The sequence below is a fragment of the Triticum aestivum genome, chromosome 2A (genome assembly GCF_018294505.1).
Source record: "Triticum aestivum cultivar Chinese Spring chromosome 2A, IWGSC CS RefSeq v2.1, whole genome shotgun sequence".
Classification (NCBI taxonomy): domain Eukaryota; kingdom Viridiplantae; phylum Streptophyta; class Magnoliopsida; order Poales; family Poaceae; genus Triticum; species Triticum aestivum.
Window position 1 is genome coordinate 166,462,532 of NC_057797.1, and position 25,020 is coordinate 166,487,551.

The following is a 25,020-nucleotide window of genomic DNA, read 5'->3' on the forward strand; positions in this document are numbered from 1 at the left end:
TCTAGTTTCTCGCTCGCACTTTGCCTCCTCTTCTCGCTCTCTTTTGCGAATAAGTTAGCCACCATACTCGCTAGTCGCTTGCTGCAGCTCCTTATATTTACCTTGCCTTACCTATAAGCTTAAATAGTCTTGATCGCAAGGGTGCGAGATTGCTGAGTCCCCGTGGCTCACAGATTACTATTACACCAGATGCAGGGCCCGTTGATTCCATTCCAGGAGACGCGTATGAGCTCAAGTGGGAGTTCGACGAAGACTCTCAACGATACTATGTTTCCTTTCCCGATGATCAGTAGTGGTGCCCAGTTGGGGGTGATTGGGACTGTTGTCGCATGTTGGGTTCTCTTTTATTTTGGCGCCGTAGTCGGGCCTTGAGTGTATGGATGATGTAATGTTATTTATGTACTTGATTGACGTGGCGAGTGTAAGCCAACTATGTTATCTCCCTTTTTATTATCATATTACATGGGATGTTGTGAAGATTGCCTAACTTGCGACATATGCCTTCAATGCGATTATATCTCTAAGTCGTGCCTCGACACGTGGGAGCTATAGTCGCATCGAGGGTGTTACAGGAGCCCACGCTCAAGTCCCTCGTACCTGCACAAAGCGATAACTACTCGCAACCAACGTGATTAGGGGTTGTCAAGCCCTTCACGTTCACTTACGAGAGTGAGATCTGATAGATATAATATTTTTGGTATTTTTGGTATAAAGATGCAAAGTAAAAAGTAAAGGAAGAGTAAGAAAGCAAAGCAAGATTAAAGTGATGGAGATTGATATGATGAGAATAGACCCGGGGGCCATAGGTTTCACTAGTGGCTTCTCTCAAGAGCATAAGTATTCTACGGTGGGTGAACAAATTACTGTTGAGCAATTGACAGAATTGAGCATAGTTATGAGAATATCTAGGCATGATCATGTATATAGGCATCACGTCCGTGACAAGTAGATCGAAACGATTCTGCGTCTACTACTATTACTCCACTCATCGACCGCTATCCAGCATGCATCTAGAGTATTAAGTTAAAAACAGAGTAACGCCTTAAGCAAGATGACATGATGTAGAGAGATAAATTCATGCAATATGAAATAAACCCCATCTTGTTATCCTCGATGGCAACGATACAATACGTGCCTTGCTGCCCCTTCTGTCACTGGGTAAGGACACCACAAGATCGAACCCAAAGCTAAGCACTTCTCCCATGGCAAGAACTACCAATCTAGTTGGCCAAACCAAACGGATAATTCGAAGAGACTTGCAAAGATAACCAATCATACATAAAAGAATTCAGAGAAGATTCAAATATTATTCATAGATATACTTGATCATAAACCCACAATTCATCGGTCTCAACAAACACACCGCAAAAAGAAGATTACATCGAATAGATCTCCACAAGAGAGGGGGAGAACTTTGTATTGAGATTCAAAGAGAGAGAAGAAGCCATCTAGCTACTAACTATGGAACCGAAGGTCTGAGGTAAACTACTCACACATCATCGGAGAGTCCATGATGATGTAGAAGCCCTGCGTGATGACGGCCCTCTTCCGGCGGAGCTCCGGAACAGGCCCCAAGATGGGATCTCATGGATACAGAAAGTTGCGGCGGTGGAATTAGGTTTTTGGCTCCTGTTCTGATTGTTTGGGGGTACGTGTGTATATATAGGAGGAAGAAGTACGCCAGAGGAGCAACAAGGGGCCCACGAGGTAGGGGGGCGCGCCCTGGGGGGGCGCCCCCACCCTCGTGACCGCCTCTTTTGTTCCTTGGAGAAGGGTCCAAGTCTCCTGGATCACGTTCAGTGAGAAAATCACGTTCCTGAAGATTTTATTCCGTTTGGACTCCGTTTGATATTCCGTTTATCCGAAACACTGAAATAGGCAAAAAACAGCAATTCTAGGCTGGGCCTCCGATTAATAAGTTAGTCCCAAAAACAATATAAAAGTGGAAAATAAAGCCCAATATAGTCCAAAACAGTAGATAATATAGCATGGAGCAATCAAAAATTATAGATACGTTGGAGACGTATCAGTGGCTTCTCTCAAGAGCATAAGTATTCTACGGTGGGTGAACAAATTACTGTTGAGCAATTGACAGAATTTAGCATAGTTATGAGAATATCTAGGTATGATCATGTATATAGGCATCACGTCTGAGACAAGTAGACCGAAACGATTCTGCATCTACTACTATTACTCCATTCATCGACCGCTATCCAGCATGCATCTAGAGTATTAAGTTAAAAACAGAGTAACGCCTTAAGCAAGATGACATGATGTAGAGGGATAGTTTCATGCAATATGATAAAAAACCCATCTTGTTATCCTCGATGGCAACGATACAATACATGCCTTGCTGCCCCTTCTGTCACTGGGAAAGGACACTGCAAGATCGAACCCAAAGCTAAGCACTTATCCCATGGCAAGAACAACAAATCTAGTAGGCCAAACCAATCTGATAATTCGAAGAGACTTGCAAAGATAACCAATCATACATAAAATAATTCAGAAAAGATTCAAATATTATTCATAGATAGACTTGATCATATACCCACAATTCATCGGTCTCAACAAACACACCGCAAAAAGAAGATTACATCGAATAGATCTCCACGAGAGAGGGGGAGAACATTGTATTGAGATCCAAAAAGACAGAAGAAGCCATCTAGCTACTAGCTATGGACCCGTAGGTCTGAAGTAAACTACTCACACTTCATCGGAGGGGCTTGGATGATGATGTAGAAGCCCTCCGTGATCGATGCCTCCTCCCGCGGAGCTCCGGAACAGGCCCCAAGATGGGATCTCGTGGATACAGAAAGTTGCGGCGGTGGAATTAGGTTTTTGGCTCCGTCCCTGATCATTTGGGGGTACGTGGATATATATAGGAGGAAGAAGTACGTCGGTGGAGCTTCGAGGGGCCCACGAGGCAGGGGGCGTGCCCTAGGTGGGGGGCCTACCCTCGTGACCACCTCGTGGCTTTCTTGACGAAGGGTCCAAGTCTCCTGGATCTTATCTAATGAGCATATCACGTTTCCAAAGGTTTCATTCCGTTTGGACTCCGTTTGATATTCCTTTTCTTCGAAACCCTAAAATAGGCAAAAACAGCAATTCTGGGCTGGGCCTCCGGTTAATAGGTTAGTGCCAAAAATAATATAAAAGTGGATAATAAAGCCCAATAATGTCTAAAACAGTAGATAATATATCATGGAGCAATCAAAAATTATAGATACGTTGAAGACGTATCAAGCATTCCCAAGCTTAATTCCTGCTCGTCCTTGAGTAGGTAAATGATAAAAACAGAATTTTTGATGCAGAGTGCTACTTGGCATAATTTCAATGTAAATCTTCTTAATTGTGGTATGAATATTCAGATTCGAAAGATTGAAGACAAAAGTTCATATTGATATAAAAATAATAATACTTCAAGCATACTAACAAAGCAATTATGTCTTCTCAAAATATCATGGCCAAAGAAAGCTATCCCTACAAAATCATATAGTCTGACTATGCTCTATCTTCACCACACAAAGTATTTAAATCATGCACAACCCCGATGACAAGCCAAGCAATTGTTTCATACTTTTGACATTTTCAAAACTTTTTCGATCTTCACGCAATACATGAGCGTGAGCCATGGATATAGCACTATAGGTGGAATAGAATGGTGGTTGTGGAGAAGACAAAAAGGGAGAAGATAGTCTCACATCAACTAGGCATATTAACGGGCTATGGAGATGCCCATCAATAGATATCAATGTGAGTGAGTAGGGATTGCCATGCAACGGATGCACTAGAGCTATAAGTATATGACAGCTCAAAAGAAACTAAGTGGGTGTGCATCCAACTCGCTTGCTCACGAAGACCTAGGGCATTTTTAGGAAGCCCATCATTGGAATATACAAGTCAAGTTCTATAATGAATAATTCCCACTAGTATATGAAAGTGACATAACGAGAGACTCTCTATCATGAAGATCATGGTGCTACTTTGAAGCACAAGTGTGGTAAAAGGATAGTAACATTGTCCCTTCTCTCTTTTATCTCATTTTTTATTTGGGCCTTTCTCTTTTTTTTGGCCTCTTTTTTTTTATTTTTTTCGTCCGGAGTCTCATCCCGACTTGTGGGGGAATCATAGTCTCCATCATCCTTTCCTCACTGGGACAATGCTCTAATAATGATGATCATCACACTTTTATTTACTTACAACTCATGAATTACAACTCGATTCTTAGAACAAAATATGACTCTATATTAATGCCTCCGGCGGTGTACCGGGATGTGCAATGACTCATGAGTGACATGTATGAAAGAATTATGAACGGTGGCTTTGCCACAAATACAATGTCAACTACATGATCATGCATAGCAATATGACAATGATGGAGCGTGTCATAATGAACGGAACGATGGAAAGTTGCATGGCAATATATCTCGGAATGGCTATGGAAATGCCATGATAGGTAGGTATGGTGGCTGTTTTGAGGAAGGTATTTGGTGGGTGTATGATACCAGCGAAAAGTGCGCGGTATTAGAGAGGCTAGCAATGGTGGAAGGAAGGAAAGTGCGTATAATCCATGGACTCAACATTAGTCGTAAAGAACTCATATACTTATTGCAAAAATATAGAAGTTATCAAAGCAAAGTATTACGCGCATGCTCCTAGGGGGATATATTGGTAGGAAAAGACCATCGCTCGTCCCCGACCACCACTCATAAGGAAGACAATAAATAAATAAATCATGCCCCGACTTCATCACATAATGGTTCACCATACGTGCATGCTACGAGAATCACAAAACTTAACACAAGCATTTCTCAAATTCACAACTACTCAACTAGCATGACTCTAATATCACCATCCTCATATCTCAAAACAATTATCAAGCATCAATTTCTTCTTAGTATTCAACACACTCATACGAAAGTTTTATTATTAATCTTGCATACCAAGCATATTAGGATTTTAATCAAATTACCATGCTATTAAGACTCTCAAAATAATCTAAGTGAAGCATGAGATATCAATAGTTTCTATGAAACAAATCCACCACCGTGCTCTAAAAGATATAAGTGAAGCACTAGAGCAAAACTATAAAGCTCAAAAATATAAGTGAAGTACATAGAGTATTCTATCAAATTCCAAATCATGTATGGCTCTCTCAAAAGGTGTGTACAGCAAGGATGATTGTGTTAAACTAATAATCAAATACTCAAATAATAAAAGACGCTCCAAGCAAAACACATATCATGTGGTGAATAAAAATATAGCTCCAAGTAAAGTTACCGATAGAAGTAGACGAAAGAGGGGATGCCCTTATAGCTCCAAGTAAAGTTACCGATAGAAGTAGACGAAAGAGGGGATGCCTTCCGGGGCATCCCCAAGCTTTGGATTTTAGGTGTCCTTAGATTATCTTGGGGGTGCCATGGGCATCCCCAAGCTTAGGCTCTTGCCACTCCTTGTTCCATAATCCATCAAATCTTTACCCAAAACTTGAAAACTTCACAACACAAAACTTAAAGTAGAAAACTCGTGAGCTCCGTTAGCGAAAGAAAACAAAAGACCACTTCAAGGTACTGTAATGAACTCATTCTTTATTTATATTGGTGTTAAAACTACTGTATTCCAACTTCTCTATGGATTATAAACTATTTTACTAGCCATAGATTCATCAAAATAAGCAAACAACACACGAAAAACAGAATCTGTCAAAAACAGAACAGTCTGTAGTAATCTGTAGCTAGCACAAGATCTGGAACCCCGAAAATTCTAAAATAAATTGCTGGACGTGAGGAATTTATCTATTAATCATCTGCAAAAATAATTAACTAAATATCACTTTCCAAATAAAAATGACAGCAGTTCTCGTGAGCGCTAAAGTTTCTGTTTTTTTACAGCAAGTTCAACAAGACTTTCCCCAAGTCTTCCCAACGGTTCTACTTGGCACAAACACTAATTAAACATAAAAAAACACAACCAAAACAGAGGCTAGATAATTTATTTATTACTAAACATGAGCAAAAATCAAGTAATAAAAATAAAATTGGGTTGCCTCCCAACAACCGCTATCGTTTAACGCCCCTAGCTAGGCATAACAAGCAAGAATAGGTCTAGGTATTGCCATAATAATAAGATAGATTGTTAAAACTCATTTCATATTATATACCTTCAGCAGAAAGTTTTCTTTGAGGCAAGAAAAAGTAATCAAAAGGGCTAAATTTGTTGGGACAAAAGTCTCCAAGATCAACCTTGGGAGGTATAGGTTCCTCCTTTGGTCCTTCATATTGCACAACCAATTCATCATTATAAGCATTCTTTTGACAAAACTTTGTGAGCCTATATTCAAGAGAATATCCCAATTCATTATCTCGAATAGCTAAATCATCATTAAGTTCAGAAATTCTATCAACTAAAACATTGGTAGGAACCCTTTTTCTAAGATTTTCATTGAAAGCAACATAGTCTAGAGATTGAAAATGCATTATTTCTTCTTGATCAAAGAGGATAGTCTCTATGAGGACGGCAAGCATACACCCTATAATGCGCAAAGATTTCTTTGGCCTCTTTAATTATGAATCGAAACTCATGAGCCAAAAAGATCGTAACGGAACGCTTAACAGAAGAATGCTCAATATTAGAAAATTCTAGGAAAATCCTTTGTATAGAAGGATGCAAGTGCATGAATTGCCTCTCAAGTTCAACTACAAGCATGGCAATAGCGTCCGCAAGACTACTAGTTCTATGAAGAATAGAACTACCCATAGAAGGTAAAGCACCGGCACAAGTAAAGAAATCTTGAATAACTCCTTTTCCAATAATATTACCGCTACCAACATGAAATCTTTTTATATGAGAGATAGTGGGTTCTTTAGTAGGAGCATCAAAATTATTATCGACAATAGTATCCCCAATTTCAGACATAGAGGTAGAAGGTAAAGAACTAGCCATGACGACAAGCAAACAAACTAACACATGAGCAAACAAAGAGCAAACGGGAAAAGAGGCAAATAGAGAGGGAGGATAGAGAGAGAGGGCGAATAAAACGGCAAGGGTGAAGTGGGGGAGAGGAAAACGAGAGGAAAATGGCAAATAATGTAATGCGGGAGATAGGGATTGTGATGGGTACTTGGTATGTTGACTTTTGCGCAGACTCCCTGGCAACGGCGCCAGAAATTCTTCTTGCTACCTCTTGAGCACTGCGTTGGATTTCCCCGAAGAGGAAGGGATGATGCAGCAAAGTAGCGTAAGTATTTCCCTCAGTTTTTGAGAACCAAGGTATCAATCCAGTAGGAGGCTACGCTCGAGTCCCTCGTACCTACACAAAAACAATAGCTCAACGCAACCAACGTGCTTAGGGGTTGTTAATCCCTTCACAGTCACTTACGAAAGTGAGATCTGATAGAGATGATAAATAATATTTTTGGTATTTTTGGTATAGAGATGCAAAGTAAATAAAGTAAAAGCAAAGTAAAAGTAAAGCAATAATAAAGTGCTGGAGATTGATATGATGAGAAAGAGACCCGGGGGCCATAGGTTTCACTAGTGGCTTCTCTCAAGAGCATAAGTATTCTATGGTGGGTGAACAAATTACTGTTGAGCAATAGACAGAATTTAGCATAGTTATGAGAATATCTAGGTATGATCATGTATATAGGCATCACGTCCGATTCAAAAGTCTCTCTACGGCTGAAGAATGAGCGTGTTCTTAGGCCATCGTAGAAACATAGATAGGGTCAACGACGGAACGAACAACATAAATTCATTTGGAAAGAAAAGGGAAATCCCCTGAAATAAAGGATTTTTACTACGTTACCCGACAAGTAGACCGAAACGATTCTGCATCTACTACTATTACTCCACTCATCGACCGCTATCCAGCATGCATCTAGAGTATTAAGTTAAAAACAGAGTAATGCCTTAAGCAAGATGACATGATGTAGAGGGATAGTTTCATGCAATATGATAAAAACCCCATCTTGTTATCCTCGATGGCAACGATACAATACGTGCCTTGCTGCCCCTTCTGTCACTGGGAAAGGACACCGCAAGATCGAACCCAAAGCTAAGCACTTCTCCCATGATAAGAACAACCAATCTAGTAGGCCAAACCAAACTAATAATTCGAAGAGACTTGCAAAGATAACCAATCATACATAAAATAATTCAGAAAAGATTCAAATATTATTCATAGATAGACTTGATCATAAACCCACAATTCATCGGTCTCAACAAACACACCGCAAAAAGAAGATTACATCGAATAGATCTCCACGAGAGAGGGGGAGAACATTGTATTGAGATCCAAAAAGAGAGAAGAAGCCATCTAGCTACTAGCTATGGACCCGTAGGTCTGAATTAAACTACTCACACTTCATCGGAGGGGCTTGGATGATGATGTAGAAGCCATCCGTGATCGATGCCTCCTCTGGCGGAGCTCCGGAACAGGCCCCAAGATGGGATCTCATGGATACAGAAAGTTGCGGCAGTGGAATTAGGTTTTTGGCTCCGTCCCCGATCGTTTGGGGGTACGTGGATATATATAGGAGGAAGAAGTACGTCGGTGGAGCTTCGAGGGGCCCACGAGGCAGGGGGCGCGCCCTAGGGGGCGCCCCCTACCCTCGTGACCACCTCATGGCTTTCTTGACAGAGGGTCCAAGTCTCCTGGATCTTATCTGATGAGCAAATCACGTTTCCGAAGGTTTCATTCCATTTGGACTCCGTTTGATATTCCTTTTCTTCGAAACCCTAAAACAGGCAAAAAACAGCAATTCTGGGTTGGGCCTCCGGTTAATAGGTTAGTCCCAAAAATAATATAAAAGTGGATAATAAAGCCCAATAATGTCTAAAATAGTAGATAATATAGCATGGAGCAATCAAAAATTATAGATACGTTGGAGACGTATCACTAGGACACACAAGTTGACAGTTGTCTTAGCCGTGTGCGGTGCCCCCCTCCACAGAATTCCACCTCGGTCATATCGTTGTAGTGCTTAGGCGAAGCCCCGCATCGGTAACTTCATCATCACCGTCATCACGCCGTCGTGCTAACGAAACTCTCCCTCGGCCTCAACTAGAGCAATAGTACGAGGGACGTCACCGAGATGAATGTGTGCAGATCGCAGAGGTACCATGCGTTCGGTACTTGATCGGTTGGGTCACGAAGACGTTCGACTACATCAACCGCTTTATTTAACGCTTCCGCTTTAGGTCTACGAGGGTACGTGGACACACTCTCCCCTCTCGTTGCTATGCATCTTCTAGATAGATCTTGCGTGATCGTAGGATTTTTTTTTGAAATACTGCGTTCCCCAACAGTCTGCGGCTGCTTAATGAATGATATTCAATCTCTTCGACCACCATCTTCGATTGGCTCGTCGCCGTGGAGTCGGTGGTATCCGTTGTCTTCAAGCTTGATTTTGTTGGGGGTTTCTTTGCGACACAGAAGTGCGAGGGATAGTGGTTGTTGCACGTTATGTGTATTTGTCCGGTTGACCATGGGGTCGTGGAGTTTCTTTCTTAGCGAGTAGTCCGCATGTGGTCTATTTGTATCGGTTTCCCCCGGTTTTCCGTTAATTAACTGGGCAATTATCTTCTTCTTAATTAATTGATGAGGCAAATCTTTTGCCTCCCCTTTGAAAAAAATATGCATGCCTAACTGGCATCCCTAATTTTTTTTGTGAAGGGTGCATCCCTAATTTCCTTGTCAGTTATATGGATTCCTCTTGTCCTTGTGCACTGAGGAGAGGAGGAGCAGTATCTTTGTCATTTGCGTTCACAAAAGCCCACACGAGGGCGGAAATATGGATTCTCCACAACATATCTATTGGGGAACGCAGTATTTCAAATTTTTTTCCTACGATCACGCAAGATCTATCTAGGAGATGCATAGCTACAAGACAGGGAGAGTGTGTCCACGTACCCTCGTAGTCCAAAACTGGAAGCGTTATGTTAACACGGTTGATGTAGTCGTACTCTTCGCGATCCAACCGATCAAGTACCGAACGCACGGCACCTCCGAGTTCTGCACACGTTCAGCGCGGTGACGTCCCTCGACCTCTTGATCCAGCAGAGGTTCAGGGATGTAGATGAGTTCCATCAGCATGACGGCATGATGACGGTGTTGATGATGTGATCCACGCAGGGCTTTGCCTAAGCACTACGACAATATGATCTGAGGTGTAATCTGTGGAGGGGGGCACCGCACATGGCTAAGACAATTGATATTGTGTGTTCTAGGGTGCCCCCTACCTCCGTATATAAAGGAGGAGAGGGGGAGGTCTGCCGGGCACTGTAGGGCACGCCAGGGGAGAGGAGTCTTACTAGGACTCCAAGTCCTGGTAGGATTCCACTTGGTGGAAGGGGGGAGCAGGAAGGGAGAGGGAGAGGGAGAGGGAAAGGGGGGCACCGCCAAGGGGGGGCGTCCAGCCTCTTGCGGCCCTCCTCTCTCTCCACTAAGGCCCATGAAGGCCCATTAGTTCCCCCGGGGGGTTCCGATAACCCTCCAGCACTCCCATAGTTACCCGGTACCTCTCAGAACTCATCCGGTGTCCGAATAACATTGTCCAATATATCATTCTTTATGTCTCGACCATTTCGAGACTCATCGTCATGTCTGTGATCTCATCCGGTACTCCGAACAACATTCGGTCATCAAAACACATAACTCATATAATACAAATCATCATCGAACGTTAAGCGTGCAGACCCTACGGGTTCGAGAACTATGTAGACAAGACCGAGACACGTATCCGGTCAATAACCAATAGCGGAACCTGGATGCTCATATTGGCTCCTACATATTCTACGAAGATCTTTATCGGTCAAACCGCATAACAACATACGTTGTTCCCTTTGTCATCGGTATGTTACTTGCCCGAGATTCGATCGTCGGTGTCATCATACCTAGTTCAATCTCGTTACTGGCAAGTCTCTTTACTCATTTCGTAATACATCATCCCGTGGCTAACTCATTAGACACATTACTTGCAAGGCTCATAGTGATGTGCATTACCGAGAGGGCCCAGAGATACCTCTTCGATACACTGAGTGATAAATCCTAATTTCGATCTATGCCAACTCAACAAACACCACCGGAGACACCTGTAGAGCATCTTTATAATCACTCAGTTATGTTGTGACGTTTGGTAGCACACAAGGTGTTCCTCCGGTATTCGGGAGTTGCATAATCTCATAGTCAGAGGAATATGTATATGTCATGAAGAAATCAATAGCAATAAAACTAAACAATCATTATGCTAAGCTAACAGACAGGTCTTGTCCATCACTGTAATGCCCAAGATGCGGCTATATCTCCCACGTGTCGAGGCATGACTTAGAGGCATAACCGCATGTTGGTTTTGTCGCAAGAGGGGTCATCTTCACACAACCCCATGTCCAAGAACAAGGATAGAATAAATAGTTGGCTTACAATCACCACGCCACACAATGATCAAATAACTCATACATCATTCAGAGTACACACATAGTCCGACTACGGACAAATCCAAATGAAAAGAAGATAACCCCAAATGCTAGATCCCGATCTTCCCAACTGGGCGCCACTACTGATCATCAGGAAACGAAACATAGTAACAACCAAGGTCCTCGTCGAACTCCCACTTGAGTTCGGTGGCATCACCTGCACTGGCATCATCGGCACCTACAACTGTTTTGTTAGTATCTGTGAGTCACGAGGACTCAGCAATCTCAAAACCCGCGAGATCAAGACTATTTAAGCTTATCGATAGGAATGTGGTTATGAGGTGGAGTAGCAGCAAGCGCTAAGCAAATATGCTGGCTAACATACAACTACAAGAGTAAGATGAGAAACTACGCAACGGTCGTAAAGCTAGAAGCGATCAAGAAGTGATCCTGAACTACTTACGTTCATACATAACCCAACCGTGTTCACTTCCCGGACTCCGCCAAAAACAGACCATCACGGCTACACATGCGGTTGATGCATTTTAATTAAGTCAAGTGTCAAGTTCTCTACAACCGGATATTAACAAATTCCCATCTTCCACATAACTGTGGGCACGACTCTCGAAAGTTTATACCCTGCAGGGGTGTCCCAACTTAGCCCATCACAAGCTCTCACGATCAACGAAGGATATTCCTTCTCCCGAAAAGACCCGGTCAGTCTCGGAATATCGGTTACAAGACATTTCAACAATGGTAAAACAAGATCAGCAAGACCACCCGAATGTGCCGACAAATCCCGATAGGAGCTGCACATATCTTGTTCTCAGGGCACACCAGATGAGACATCCTACGAGTAAAACCAACCCTCGAGTTTCCCTGAGGTGGCCCCGCAGTCTACTCGGCTCGGACCAACACTTAGAGGAGCATTGACCCGGGGGGGTTGAATAAAGATGATCCTTGGGTTAATTACACCCTAGGAAAAAGTTTAGGTTGTTATTAGGCAAATGTTAAAACCAAGGTTGGGCCTTGCTGGAGGAGTTTTATTCAAAGCGAAGTGTTAAGGGGGTCCCATAACCCCAACCGCGTAAGGAACGCAAAATCAAGGAACATAACACTGGTATGACGGAAACTAGGGCGGCAAGAGTGAAACAAAACACCGAGCAAAAGGCCAAGCCTTCCACCCTTTGCCAAGTATATAGATGCATTAATTAAATAAGAGATATTGTGATATCCCATGATATCCATGTCCCAACATGTAACAACCTGCAACTAGCAACGCTATAAGAGGGGCTGAGCAAAGCGGTAACATAGCCAAACAACGGTTTGCTAGGAAGGGTTAAAAGGTTAGAGGCTATCATGGCAGTTTGGGAGGCTTGATAAACAAGTGGTAGGTAGCGCGACATAGCGGTAGAGCGAACAACTAGCAAGCAAAGATAGAAGTGATATCGGGGGTAATGATCATCTTGCCTAAAATCTCGCTAGGAAGAAGACCAAATCCATGAAGAAGAAGACGAACCAACAAAGTCGAATGGAACCTCACAATCGCAACGATACTGAGAACTATCGAGAAGGAGCACAACCGGAAAGAAGCAAACAACATGGTAAACAACCAAGCATAATCATGGCATGATGCACAATCAAGTATGATGCATGTCCGGTTTAATGAGGCATGGCATGACAAAGTGCACAAACAAAACTACAAGTTAAGTGGAGCTTAATATGCAACGAGTTGCATATTGACGAAACACCACATTCGATTATTTAGTTCACTCCCGTTTAGGTACTCAACAATATTAAATGTTGTTAAACATGGCAAAAGGTGAAGCATAATTAAACTAACTATTTAAAGCAAGTTTAAATGAGGTCAGAAACATCAAACAATAATTCTGGTAAATCCTCATGTGCAAATAGCAATTTAATGCAAACAATAATTTTAAATGTTATTATCATGATGCGGATGACATATGCAAGTTTTATGCAATTTTTGTTAAAAGTTGACATGAACATGATATGAAGCATTTGGTCGCCATGACGGAATGAAAGGGGTGCCATGGCGGTGATAACGAAAATGATGCCAAGGCATTGTTCCGATTCCGACAACTCGTTGAGATGTCGGTGAAAAAGAAACATGGGATGCATGGAATGTGCAATGCAACGGGGAGTGATCCCGGATACCGGGTGTCCCATGTGTCGGTGTCATGGAAAACGAGGGACGTGGACGAAACAAACGGGCACGGTGCAAACATGTGGTTCATCTCATACATCACACAACATTCGTCCACGGCGGTCGTCTCGACGTTATACCTTCCAAGGGTGCATTTTCAGAGCAGTTTGAGTTCATTGCGGGAAGTAGTGGTTCACGAGCCGTAGTGGAAGTAGTCATTCTCGCGACGGTAGTGGAAGTAGTGGTACACGACGACGGTAGAGGTACTCGCTATATTGGCGACGGTAGTCGTACATGGTTCGTTTCGGATAGGAACTTGACGAATCCGAGTAACTTGGGGTCGACGGTGGTCGTTCACGTCCGTAGCCGCACAAGTTTTCATAGACGTTCGGGGTCACGACGAGGAGCTTGACGTCCATGGAGTTTTCGAGGGTCGACGGTAGTGGTACTTGGCAAAATGCACGTCGACGGTAGTTGTTCTCGTATTGTCGTGGAAGTAGTCGTTCACTTAACGGTCTTACCGGAACCTCTTCAGCGGTAGAGATCCACCTTGGCGTTCTGAAGGGGTACTTGGTGTCGTGGTACTTGCGTGTCCTCTTGGTATCGACGGAGATGAAACGGTGCAACGACGGTCATGCGCGATGAGGCCCCGGTCTTGCAAGACTTGGCATTGAACATATAAAGGATGAGGGAATGCGCCCAACTAGCGGCTATGGCCACGTCTCTTTTTTTGCATCTATAAATAATGGGAGGAAGGGATAAGCCACGAGCGCTGCGTTCGGCTGGATAAGCCCCGAGCGCTCTCTTCCCCCTTTCCTCTCCCTCGTGCTCTCCTTTCCTCGCCGCCGCCACTCCATCCTAGCCGCCTCCTCTCCTCGTCGAACCAGCCGCCTCCTCCCCATCTTCACGTGCAGCCTCCTCTCCCTCAAGCCCCGCCTCCTTCCCACCCGGGCTTCGCCTCTTCGGGCGGCGGGACGCAGTGGCTGTGGTGATGGCAGATGGGGCGACAACGGCGGCGCTCCTCCTCTCCCATGGCCGAGGACGGCGGTGAGGGGCAAAGGGGCGATGTCATTCTCCCCCCTCAGCGCGTGCGTCAGAGACGGACGAGGAGGCCGAGCAGTCCGTCATGCCGTCGACGCCGTCCTCGCCTGCCAAGGTCTGGATCCTCCTCCCCCTTCCCTCATGGCGGCGCCTGGATCCTCCTCCCACTTCCCTTCCATGGCGGCACACGGACCTGCCGCATCTTCCTCATCGTCAGTCCGAGGAAGAGGAGTGGCAGCAGCCAGACGCGCCTCGTCCGTGTCGCGTGGTGGCCCAGATGCGTCCGCCCCGTGCTCTGCGGTGCCCGTCTCGCCCGTCTATGGCCGGAGAAGGAGGGGAGGACTGGATGCCAGCCGATCTGGAGGAAGAAGCGGAGACACGGACCTCGCCTTCCTATTGAATTGCTTTTGTTTGTACAACATGGATTTTTCAAAATTAGTTGCTTACATTGTGAATAATTCTATCAACTTTTAGTTCAAAAGAATCTGCCGCGGTGTAAAGAGTTCTTTGTGATGTTGCATGATGTTCTGATTTTGAACTTGAACGTGCTAACTAAATTTTGCAGTGCAAATTGAACTTTTCAAATTAACTGAATTAACTGAAGTTTATGGATTTCTCGAAAAGGTAAAGCACTACCTCAGTATTTCTGTGTTAGAGGGTGCCCCTGTTGTTTCTTGGTATCATTACTAGCAAGTGTCATATGAGGTGTGTGTGCCTTGCCTGCCATCATGATTCCTGAGGTGTGTGTTTACCTTTGTTTCAAGAAGGTAAACCACACAAAGGAAATCTATGTACCATAAAAAAGAGGATGTGCATGTGTCTTGTAGGGTTGATGGATTGATTGAGCACCACACAAAGTAAGTAGTTTGGGGAAAAGAATGATGTTGGACTACTAAAATCAAAGAAAATATTCCATGAATTTTGACACTGGAATGGCTTGTAAATGGTGCAGTGCCATCTTATCTCTAGAACAGCTTAAAAATGGTGTGCAGAGGTTTCTTAGGGAGTGTTTGGTTTCCTGGTTTGTATGTGGCTCGCACCCGCCATGCAAAATTTGGATGGTTTGGTAGGCTGCATGGGCTGGTGAGCCTGGTCCGTGGATGCAAAAGGAGGCCTACCAGCCAAGCCGAGCGAAACGCAAGTTTCTCGCGTTTCTCGCATGCAGGCTCTGGTTCGTTCGCTTTTCTTCTACTATCTTTCATCTCTTCGCCGCTAGACCAAACGCCGCCGTTGTCGTCCTCAACCAACGGTCGCCGCCGTCCTCGTCAAACTCTGTTGTCCTCGTTCAACCTCCACCAAGCGCTGCCATTGTCCTCGACCAAACGTCGTCGTCGTCGTCGCCGCCGCCGTGGTCCTCGACCAAGTGCTGTCGCCGTCGTCGTCCACGACCAAGGGTAGCCGCGCGCCGCCATCGTCCTCGATAAGTGTCTTCGCCGTCGTCCTCGACCAAGGGTAGCCGCTGCCGTCCTCGACCAAGTGGCGTCACCGTCGTCGTCGTCGTCCTGGACCAAGCGTCGCCGCCGCCGCTGTCCTCGACCAAGTGCCGTCGCCATCGTCGTCGACCAAGCGTTGCAGCCACCGTCGACCTCGACCAAGCATCGTTGCTGCCGTCCTCGTCCTGCCGTCTGGAGCCGCCGAGCTCCGGGTCTCGTCGCCCGGCGCTGCTGCGTCATAGCGTTCCTCACTGAAGGAAACGATCGGTTGCATTTGCACGGTGACTCGCGGCAATATCGGTCGAGTCTGCACAACTCGGCCAATCTATCTCCTCTGTTTCAGTTCAAGTGTGCGAGATAGCTGGAGCAGTGCAGTTTTGGTCATGACTGGCGGCTCGAGCGATGGATTACGTATTAGCCATCTGTCGCTGAAGTAGCTAGCAAACAATGATATGTCAAGCCCAACAAAATTCAGAAAAACCTGCTCGTAGTGCAGCAATATCATGCAAGTTCACCAAACACCCATCTCTACTCATCCTTGCATCAGCCCAACCAGGCCAGGCTCACCCAGGACGCCCCATGCAATGCAGCCTGTAGCTACGCAAGCAATCAAACACGCCCTTAGTTCTTGTACTGCACCCCATTTTTTAGAAATTGAAAGTACTCCAGTGTCCAGTGTTAGCTAAGAGCTAAGATGAGTACAAGAATTTTCTGTAGAGATTGTTGCAAGGAGACATCTCTGTCCAGTATTAGCTAAATTTTATTGGTCTCGGCATTGGTCTATCTATGCATTGATCTCACATCTTATTTTCAGAACATTTGAGTACTCTTCAAATATGCATGCACTGCATATTTTCAGTGATAGTATGAAAATATGCATACACTGTACAGCAGCATATTGAAAACACTCATGTTTTAGTATAACTGAATTTTCATACACTCTGCACTTCTTCTATAGCTAAATTTTCTGTTACATACACTCTGCACTTCTGCTTTAACTGAATTTATTTTTCAGGTTTTATACATCAGCCTACTGAAAACATTCAGTTATTGACAAATCATGACATTACAATCTGACAAATCATGCATGCAAAATCTGACCAAGTGTAAAAGCTTGTCAAAGCTCTCATTCCTTGTTATGTTATAAACTGAATGCCAAGATAGATTTCTCAATGTACAAATTGTTTGCACTTTCCAAGCACTGAAATCTGTATATTTTAGATAAAGTAGCATTTGCCAGTAGAAGTCATGGTTGGATCAACATATTTTTCCACTGAAATCCCTTTTTAATGCAAGTTTACTGCTACTCGAAGTTCCTAATTGCAGACTCAACTATCTTGACCTACCGATGATCTAATTTGTGACATTATTACCTTAAGAAAATATTTTCATCTAATTTCCTTTATATATAGGGGTATAAGTTCTTACCAACTATACTCAAATATAAAGTTACTGAGAAAAATGCAAATATTTTCAACACGAATATGGTTTTAAACGGGTCTTTGGGCCATGTGGCGTAACTGGTCATCTAGTGAGCCCAAAAAAGCGGCACGAAGGCCTCGATTCGAAGGTGGGGTCCGAGCTGGGGCACTACAGCAAGGCGGCGCTCGGCCATCTGGATGACACGCGAGGTGCGGCGGTTGTGCCTGGAGCAGGGGCATCTCCTCGACGCCGGCAGCTCGATGCAGAGCAGGCGAAGCAGGGTCGCTATCGTCGAGCAGCTGCTGACAGCCAAGCAGCGACATGGAGGTGGGGAAGCAGGAGCAAGGCAGGGAGGGCGACGGGCAAGGCGAGAAGGCGACGCGGCGACGCGGGAACGACGGAGAAGGGGGCGCGGAGGATGCGGGGAAGGGGAACAGAGCCGGAGGCGGGAGGGTTCGTCGGCCAGAGGAACCATGCCCAGCGGCGCGGCGGCTCGACCGGAGACGCGCCTGGTGGTCGCCGACGAACTTTGCCCCAGGGACGCGCGGGGTCTGCGAGCTCGGGTGCGCGAGGGGAGGAGCCAGTAGGGTCGAGGAGGTGGGCGCGCGAGGGCGAGCAGGCGGCTGGCGATGGAGAGCATCTCAGGCTCGGTTGAGGAGGACGACGGGTCGCGGGCGAAGATGGCCGTGAGCAGGGGATCGGCGAGGCGCGTCTGTTCTCGCTCTCTCTCACTTGGTGGCGCACAGGAGGGAGGAAGGGATCGACCAGGGCTCTCCCTGGCTCGATGCATGCGTGTGTGGGTGGCGGCAGAGGGGAACGAGAGGGTTTGAGGGGTCGAGTGGCTAGAGTAAGGAGGGTTAGGTGGGCCAGCGCTGGTCGGTTAGGCCCAAGAGGCCGACTGGGCTGCAAGGCTGTGCTCTCTCTCTCCCTCATATCTCTTTTAAGAGAAAAGAATTAGAGAGAAGAAAAGAAAGGGAGGGTTAGGGAAAGGATTTTTTGCAAGGGGGCTACTCTTCCGGACTCATAAAAATGTGCTCGTTCCAAAAAAATTGGAGTGGGCAAGATTGCAAGGTTTAAATTCAAATGTGCTCATTCCAAAAAAATTGGAGTGGGCAAGATTGCAAGGTTTGAATAGGAAGTGAGGGTTGAGAAGGTCCAAAAATGTTGAGATTTTTGGTGGGGCTCCGATAAACAAAGAAAGAAAATGTTGACAAGGTTTGGAGGTCAACTCAAAGCAGAAAAGGCATGGGATTTGTTTGCACGTGTGTTGAGGTTAATTTCAAATTAATGGAATATTTATTAGCTCCCTAAATATTGGGAGGGTATGTTATAAAGAGAAATCACCATGTGAATTTTCTCGATTTAAATGGATCCGAGATCCATTCAATTTATTTGGTTGAGTTTTTAAAATGGGTTGCATGATGACATGATGCAATGCGAATGATGACATGATGAATGCAACAAGCAAACAAATCACACGACGAATCTCGGAGTCCATGGAAGGCATCTTGAGTGCCGGTCTTGGGGCGTCACAATCACATCATTCTCTAATGATGTGATCCTGTTCATTAAATGACAACACATGTCTATGGTCAGGAAACTTAACCATCTTTGATTAACGAGCTAGTCTAGTAGAGGCATACTAAAGACACTCTATTTGTCTATGTATTCACATATGTACTAAGTTTCCGGTTAATACAATTCTAGCATGAATAATAAATATTTATCATGATATAAGGAAATATAAATAACAACTTTATTATTGCCTCTAGGGCATATTTCCTTCTGTATCTTCGCCTCGACTACTTGCTCCATTGCTACGCCGGCATTTAAACCAAACAACAGCGACCCTACATCAAGCCTACCTGCTCGAATACATCAATAAAATCTTAAAAAATCCGCAAGAGAACTTACATGGTTTCGATCATGGTTCATGACATGATTTGCCGACGCTAAAACTAATTTTCACATAATTTGTTTTTAGTGCGGATTGTGCTCTTAATAAAACTCATAAGTAAAATACCGTCTCGATTTTCCAAGGTACCGAAACACCTCATTTCCTTTCTATAATCGTCATCTCATGTTGTATTGATGGCGTCACACAAATGTTCCTCTCCCTTTTTTGATAAAATTCAAAGGTCCCTGCGAGTGGCGGGGCTAGACAAAAGTTGTCGTGGAGGCAAGACAGAATATGACAGTTTAAGGGTCAAAAGCTAAAAATTCCACATCTAGGCCCTCTAACAATAAATTCTCCAGAAATTTGTTTGTAGCTGGGGGCAATTGCCCCCCCCCCCCAGTCCTACACATAGCTCCAATGAAGCGGAGAAACAACTTCATAATGGATGTGTCGCCATTTGTTTAGACGTGGAATATGGTATTTATGGGGAGAAGAGATGGGTTGTATTAGGTTTTGAGCTGAAGTCTGAATTACAGTTGTTTGAATGAAACCTAGTAATCTATTTGTATGGGCTTCAGTATTGAAGTATTTAGGCCGCACCAAATTAATTTAATACTTCCTTTGTCTCATATAATATAGTGCACAATGATTTAGAAAGTCAAACATTGCAATGTTTGACCAAGTCTATAGAGAAATTTATCAATTTCTATAATACTCCATCCATTCACAAATATAAAATGTTCTAACTTTTTTCATAATCGGATTACATAAACATGTTTTAGTGTGATTGTTCATTCATTTCAGTTTGTAAGTAGTTCATATTGAAATATCTCAAACATGTTATACTCTCACTGTCTTTGTATACAATGTCACGACTTTGTTTTTTGTGTCAAACTTTGACTTGTACTTAGTCAACAAAATATGGATTCTATGTCATTAAAAATTTATCATGGCGAAGTTGCTTGAAATGTGTGTCTGATGCTATACTCTTTGTGGCATATAACTCATATTTTGTTGGTATATTAATGATCGAAGTTAGACATAAAAATATGAAACAGTGTTGTATGAAAAGACGGAGAGAGTAATTGTGAACGGAGGTAGTAGCAAATATACATTGTATGAAAATATATTTCGTGATAAATCTAATGAAAAAGATTTCGTATTTTCACATTTTTTTTCTGAAAACTTGGTCAAAGTATATATATTGACTTCAAAATGGCCTACGACTATTGTGGGACGGAGGAAATATATTATAAGCATTCACTAATAAAAAAATGTTTTGCAAAATGTTTGTGGGGGCCATGGCCCCCATAATCCCCACACTGCGCCCATGGTCCCTGCTCCATGCAGTATGCTACTACAAAGGTTCACCAACACCTTGAGGACAAGGTGGCTGCAAGGCTTCCTCCATGGCAAGGGAGAAACATCACCACAATAGGCCGGGCGGCCTTGGTCAAATCGGTCCTCACTTCACAAGTCGTCTACCACATACATCCCTGAACGTTCCCGCCGGCGTGCTACACAATGTCAATAGAATTGAGCGTGCTTTCCTGTGGTCAGCTCAGAGTCAAACTTCAGGTGCAAAATGTAAGGTCAACTAGGAGACTGTTTGCCGCCCTACGCATCTCGGCGGGCTTGGAGTGCTACAATTGGGGAAATTTGCAAGAGCTCTAAGGTTGAGATGGCCGTGGGTGGAGTGCAAGGACCCGACTAGACTTTGGGTGGGCTTAGGAAACCCATGATCGGAGGTGGATATGGACCTCTTCTACGCCTCCACTGTCATTACCGTGGGAAATGGAGGGAAGACGCCCTTCTGGGAAGCACCATGGTTGAGAGGGAAAAAACCTAAGGATATCGCCCCCCTCATCTTCACAGCCTCCAAGCGAAGGAAGTGGGCGATGAGGGTTGCACTGCGAGACAATGCTTGGGTGCGCAAGATCGATCCTTCCATCAACCTAACAATCAACCACATTGTGGAGTTTGTGGACCTTTGGGTCCGCTTGGACAATTCCATCTTTCACCGGACATTGATGACGACATATCCTGGAAATTTGAGGCGAACGGTGAGTATTCGGCGGCCTCTGCTTATAGGATCCAGTTCTTGGGCTCCACGATGACGACCATGAACAAGACTATTTGGAAGGTTTGGGCACCTCCCAAGGTCAAGTTCTTCTCTTGGTTAGCGATTCAAAACAGGATATGGATGACAGATAGATTGGAGAAGCGAAGTTGGGAGAATTGCCGGCTATGCACCCTCTGCAGAAGGGCAAACGAGACGTCCGCGCACCTCTTCTTTCGGTGCAGGTTCACCTTGCGCGTATGGAGATTGGTAAAGGAGTGGCTTGGCCTAGGGGCTCTCGAGATCCATCAATGGCAGGCGGAGCGCAGCATCAAACATTGGTGGACAAACATGTCGAAGCCCAATACGACGAACCGGAAGGCCATGGCTTCTCTTACTATGCTTGTCGGTTGGGCCATCTGGAATGAGAGGAACGCTAGAGTTTTTAGGAAGAAATCAACACCCCCCTTCTACATTCTAAAACTAATCCAAGATGAAGCCAAACTTTGGGTCAGGCAGGAGCTACGCACCTGAGCATTATCATGCCGCGAGAGTAGTTGTTATTTTCCTTTTGTTGACGGACGGGCTATGTTGTGGAGCCACTAATTTGTACTCTAAAACACTCCTTCTTTATTAATAAATGAGGTAAGTCTTTTGTCTCTATTTTTTAAAAAAAACTACAAAGGTTCACGGTACATGCTAGTACAAGTATACATATACAGTTTTGCTATTTCACATTTAGATGTAATATATTATCTCCCATCTGAATCTAGAACTGTACTTTCTCCATCCGCGAATAAGTGTATATCTAGTTTTTTGTCTTAATTCAAAATTTTAATACTTTGACCATCTTCCTAGGAAAAAGTAAAAGCATTTATGGCACCAAATTAGTATCACTAGATTCGCTTTGAAATGTACTTTGACAATATATCAATTTGATGTCACATATGTTAATACTATTTTCGATAAAGTTAGTCAATTTATTTAAACTTTGACTTAGAACAAAACAAAAGTTAGATGTACACTTATTCGTGGACGGAGAGAGTAGATTAAACTTGTCTTTTTTTAATAATAACCTGTCGATGCGGTGCTCTGGTGATAGCCATGGCGACCCGTTGACCGATGGAGACCGCCGTGGCGGCGCCGACGCCGGGCTGGGCGCAGGGCAAGGCGGCGGGTGGAGTGAGAGGGGGGGTGGGTGGCCTCTCCAGCGTGGAGCGGAGCACCTTCAAACAACGGGGGATGGAGACCCCCTTGGCGGCACCGACGCCGGACCGGGTGCAGGGCAAGGCGGCGCCGACGCCTGGCCGGGCGCCGGGCAAGGCGGTGGGAGGAGTGAGTGGGGGTGTGTGTGGCCTCTACAACGATGAGTGGAGCACCTTCAAACAGCGGGGGAGAAAAATCCTCCGGCGGGCGACAGACCAGAAAGGTTGTCTGCGGAGATTGCGGGAGAAGGCGGATGCGTTCCTTAAGATGGATTCGTTTGCAGCGAAATCAAAGGGAGAGGGACGCCAAATTCTTCCAGGTCAGACTGAGGCTGAGATCTCGGTCTCTGATTTGGCAAGGATAGACCAAATTCAGGTGAGTTATGGGCAGAGTGAAGAATCAGTTTCTTCCAAAATTAATTCCAAATTTGTTTCCGTTGGGATTGGGGATTATGCTGGTTTAATTCTCAGCGCTAATAGCGTTAGTATGAGGGAGAAATTTGTGGTGTCAAGGGAGTATTTAAGGGAAGGGAATCAGGGAGAGTTGTACCAATTTTGGATGTACTCTGTTCCTCTTCCTCCTGTGTCTGCGCTCTGTCCTCTTTGTGTGAAACAGGAACCGATGGCCACCAGTCGGGAGACAGAGATGGACCTAGACGGTGGCGCCATGAGTACTGGTACCAACTTGGGCGCACCGGTGATGGGATCGGATGGCGCCGTGGTCGCCGTGGGCGCCGCTAGCGCGGCCACTTCTGCTCCTGCGTCCGCTGATGCAGTGGCTAGAGAGAAGACCAACACCCCGATGCTGGAGAAGCGGAAGGCAACAGTGGGTGGCCCGGCTGGGCTGGCGATCACCACCACTCCTAAAACTGTCGTTGGCTTCACGGCTGCGGTGGCGCCTCCCCAACTCCGTAGATACGGGAAGATCAAGGAGGCCTCGAGCTCGAGGGCTCCCAACAAGCCAATCGTCATCAACCTGGAGGCGGCTCTTCGGGCGGTGGCCGGAAAGCTGGTGGTCGGCCGGGTGCTCTCTCCGTACCCGGTTGACCCCAAGATGGTCGTCAACGAGCTCAGAGGACCGTGGCGGCTACGCGGCGATGCCGTGGCCCAGCGTGTCACCAGTGAAGACCGCCGCTTCATCATCACTTTCAAGGAGGAGGGTGACCGGAGTCACGTTTTGCATGCTGGGCCATGGCATTTCAGAGATGATGTTGTGGTGCTTGCGGCCTTCGACGGGAGGGGAAATCCGGAAGACGTGCCCCTCGACTCCATCAAGATCTGGGTACAAATCTGGGGCCTTCCTGTCCCACTCAAGACGGTGGAGATGGGCAAAGTGATGGGCGACAAGCTCGGCAAAGTGGTCGCGGTCTCCCACAAGGACAAGATGATCGTCGACGAGCACCTTCGTGTCCGGGCTGAGCATCGTGTGGAGGAGCCACTGCGGAAAGTCATCGACACGGTCGAAACTATGTTGGACGGCAACACAAAAGAGGTCCTGTATGATGTAAAGTATGAAAAATTACCTAGATTTTGCTTTTGCTGTGGCGTGCTGGGGCATACCACGGCCAGTTTTTGCAGCATTCCCAAAGAGCTCTGACAGCCTTCTTTCTCCATCGACATCAAGGCGCCGGTGCTCTGGAAGAGGCCTCAGGTGGGGGTTGGTCCAGAGCGCCGCGGAGGACAGACCCTCTCCATGGTGGTCCAAGAGAGGGAGTCCAGGGAACCTGTCGTGCTTCCGGAGAAGGTCGTCACCGCCGTGTTGACTGCGGTGCAGAACTTGACGGTGGAGGCTTGCCCGCAGCTGCGGGGTGATCCGGCCAAGGGCGGACTGGAGGACGACCACGCAGTAGGGTCAGGGGTTGCCCAGGTGGGGTGGCCTTCGCTGACTGACCCTACTAAGGATCGTGACCAAGGTGGCGAGGGCGCCATCCAGGAGCTGTCAAAGGCGTTGGCTGCCCACGACAGCCAGCTTGATCTGCTGGCGGCCGGTGAAGGGGCGCAGCCTTCTGCTGGTGCTGCGGACGGACCGGCAGATGCCCTCCCTGTTGATGCTGCAGGCAGAAATCACTGTTTTGACCTAAGGACGAAATCAATTCACAAACTGAACTGTTCTGAGAAAAAATTCACCCAACTGACCTTTTTATGTGGCGCCCGATAGCTAGGCGCCACACTACATTGTGCAGCGCCTAACACACAGGCGCTACACATCTGGACAGCGTGGCACCCCGGAGCCAGGCCTGGCCCCACCCCTGATGGTGCAGCGCCTAGGCGAAAGGCGCTACACTATCATGTGCAGCGCCTAGACGAAAGGCGCTACACATGCACTTACTAACCATCTCGGGGGCAACAGAGAGCAAGACTAAAAATTGATTGATCCACCA

At 45.6% G+C, this 25,020-nt stretch overlaps 1 protein-coding gene across 1 annotated transcript; it reads left to right on the forward strand.

The window, feature by feature from the left end:
• Positions 1-22,358: 22,358 nt before the first annotated feature.
• On the forward strand, positions 22,359-24,740 carry LOC123188162 (uncharacterized). Its single transcript, XM_044600206.1, has 2 exons — positions 22,359-24,148; positions 24,264-24,740. Exons 1-2 carry the CDS (start codon positions 22,557-22,559, stop codon positions 24,400-24,402), a joined length of 1,731 nt encoding a protein of 576 aa, XP_044456141.1. The 5' UTR covers positions 22,359-22,556; the 3' UTR covers positions 24,403-24,740.
• Positions 24,741-25,020: the final 280 nt, after the last annotated feature.

Excerpts from the sequence above, each read along its gene's own strand:
- LOC123188162 (XM_044600206.1), top strand. The coding sequence starts at position 22,557 with ATGGAGACCGCCGTGGCGGCGCCGACGCCGGGCTGGGCGCAGGGCAAG. Across the intron at positions 24,149-24,263 it reads GAGGTCCTGTATGATGTAAA|GCGCCGGTGCTCTGGAAGAG; the intron begins GTATGAAAAATT and ends ATCGACATCAAG.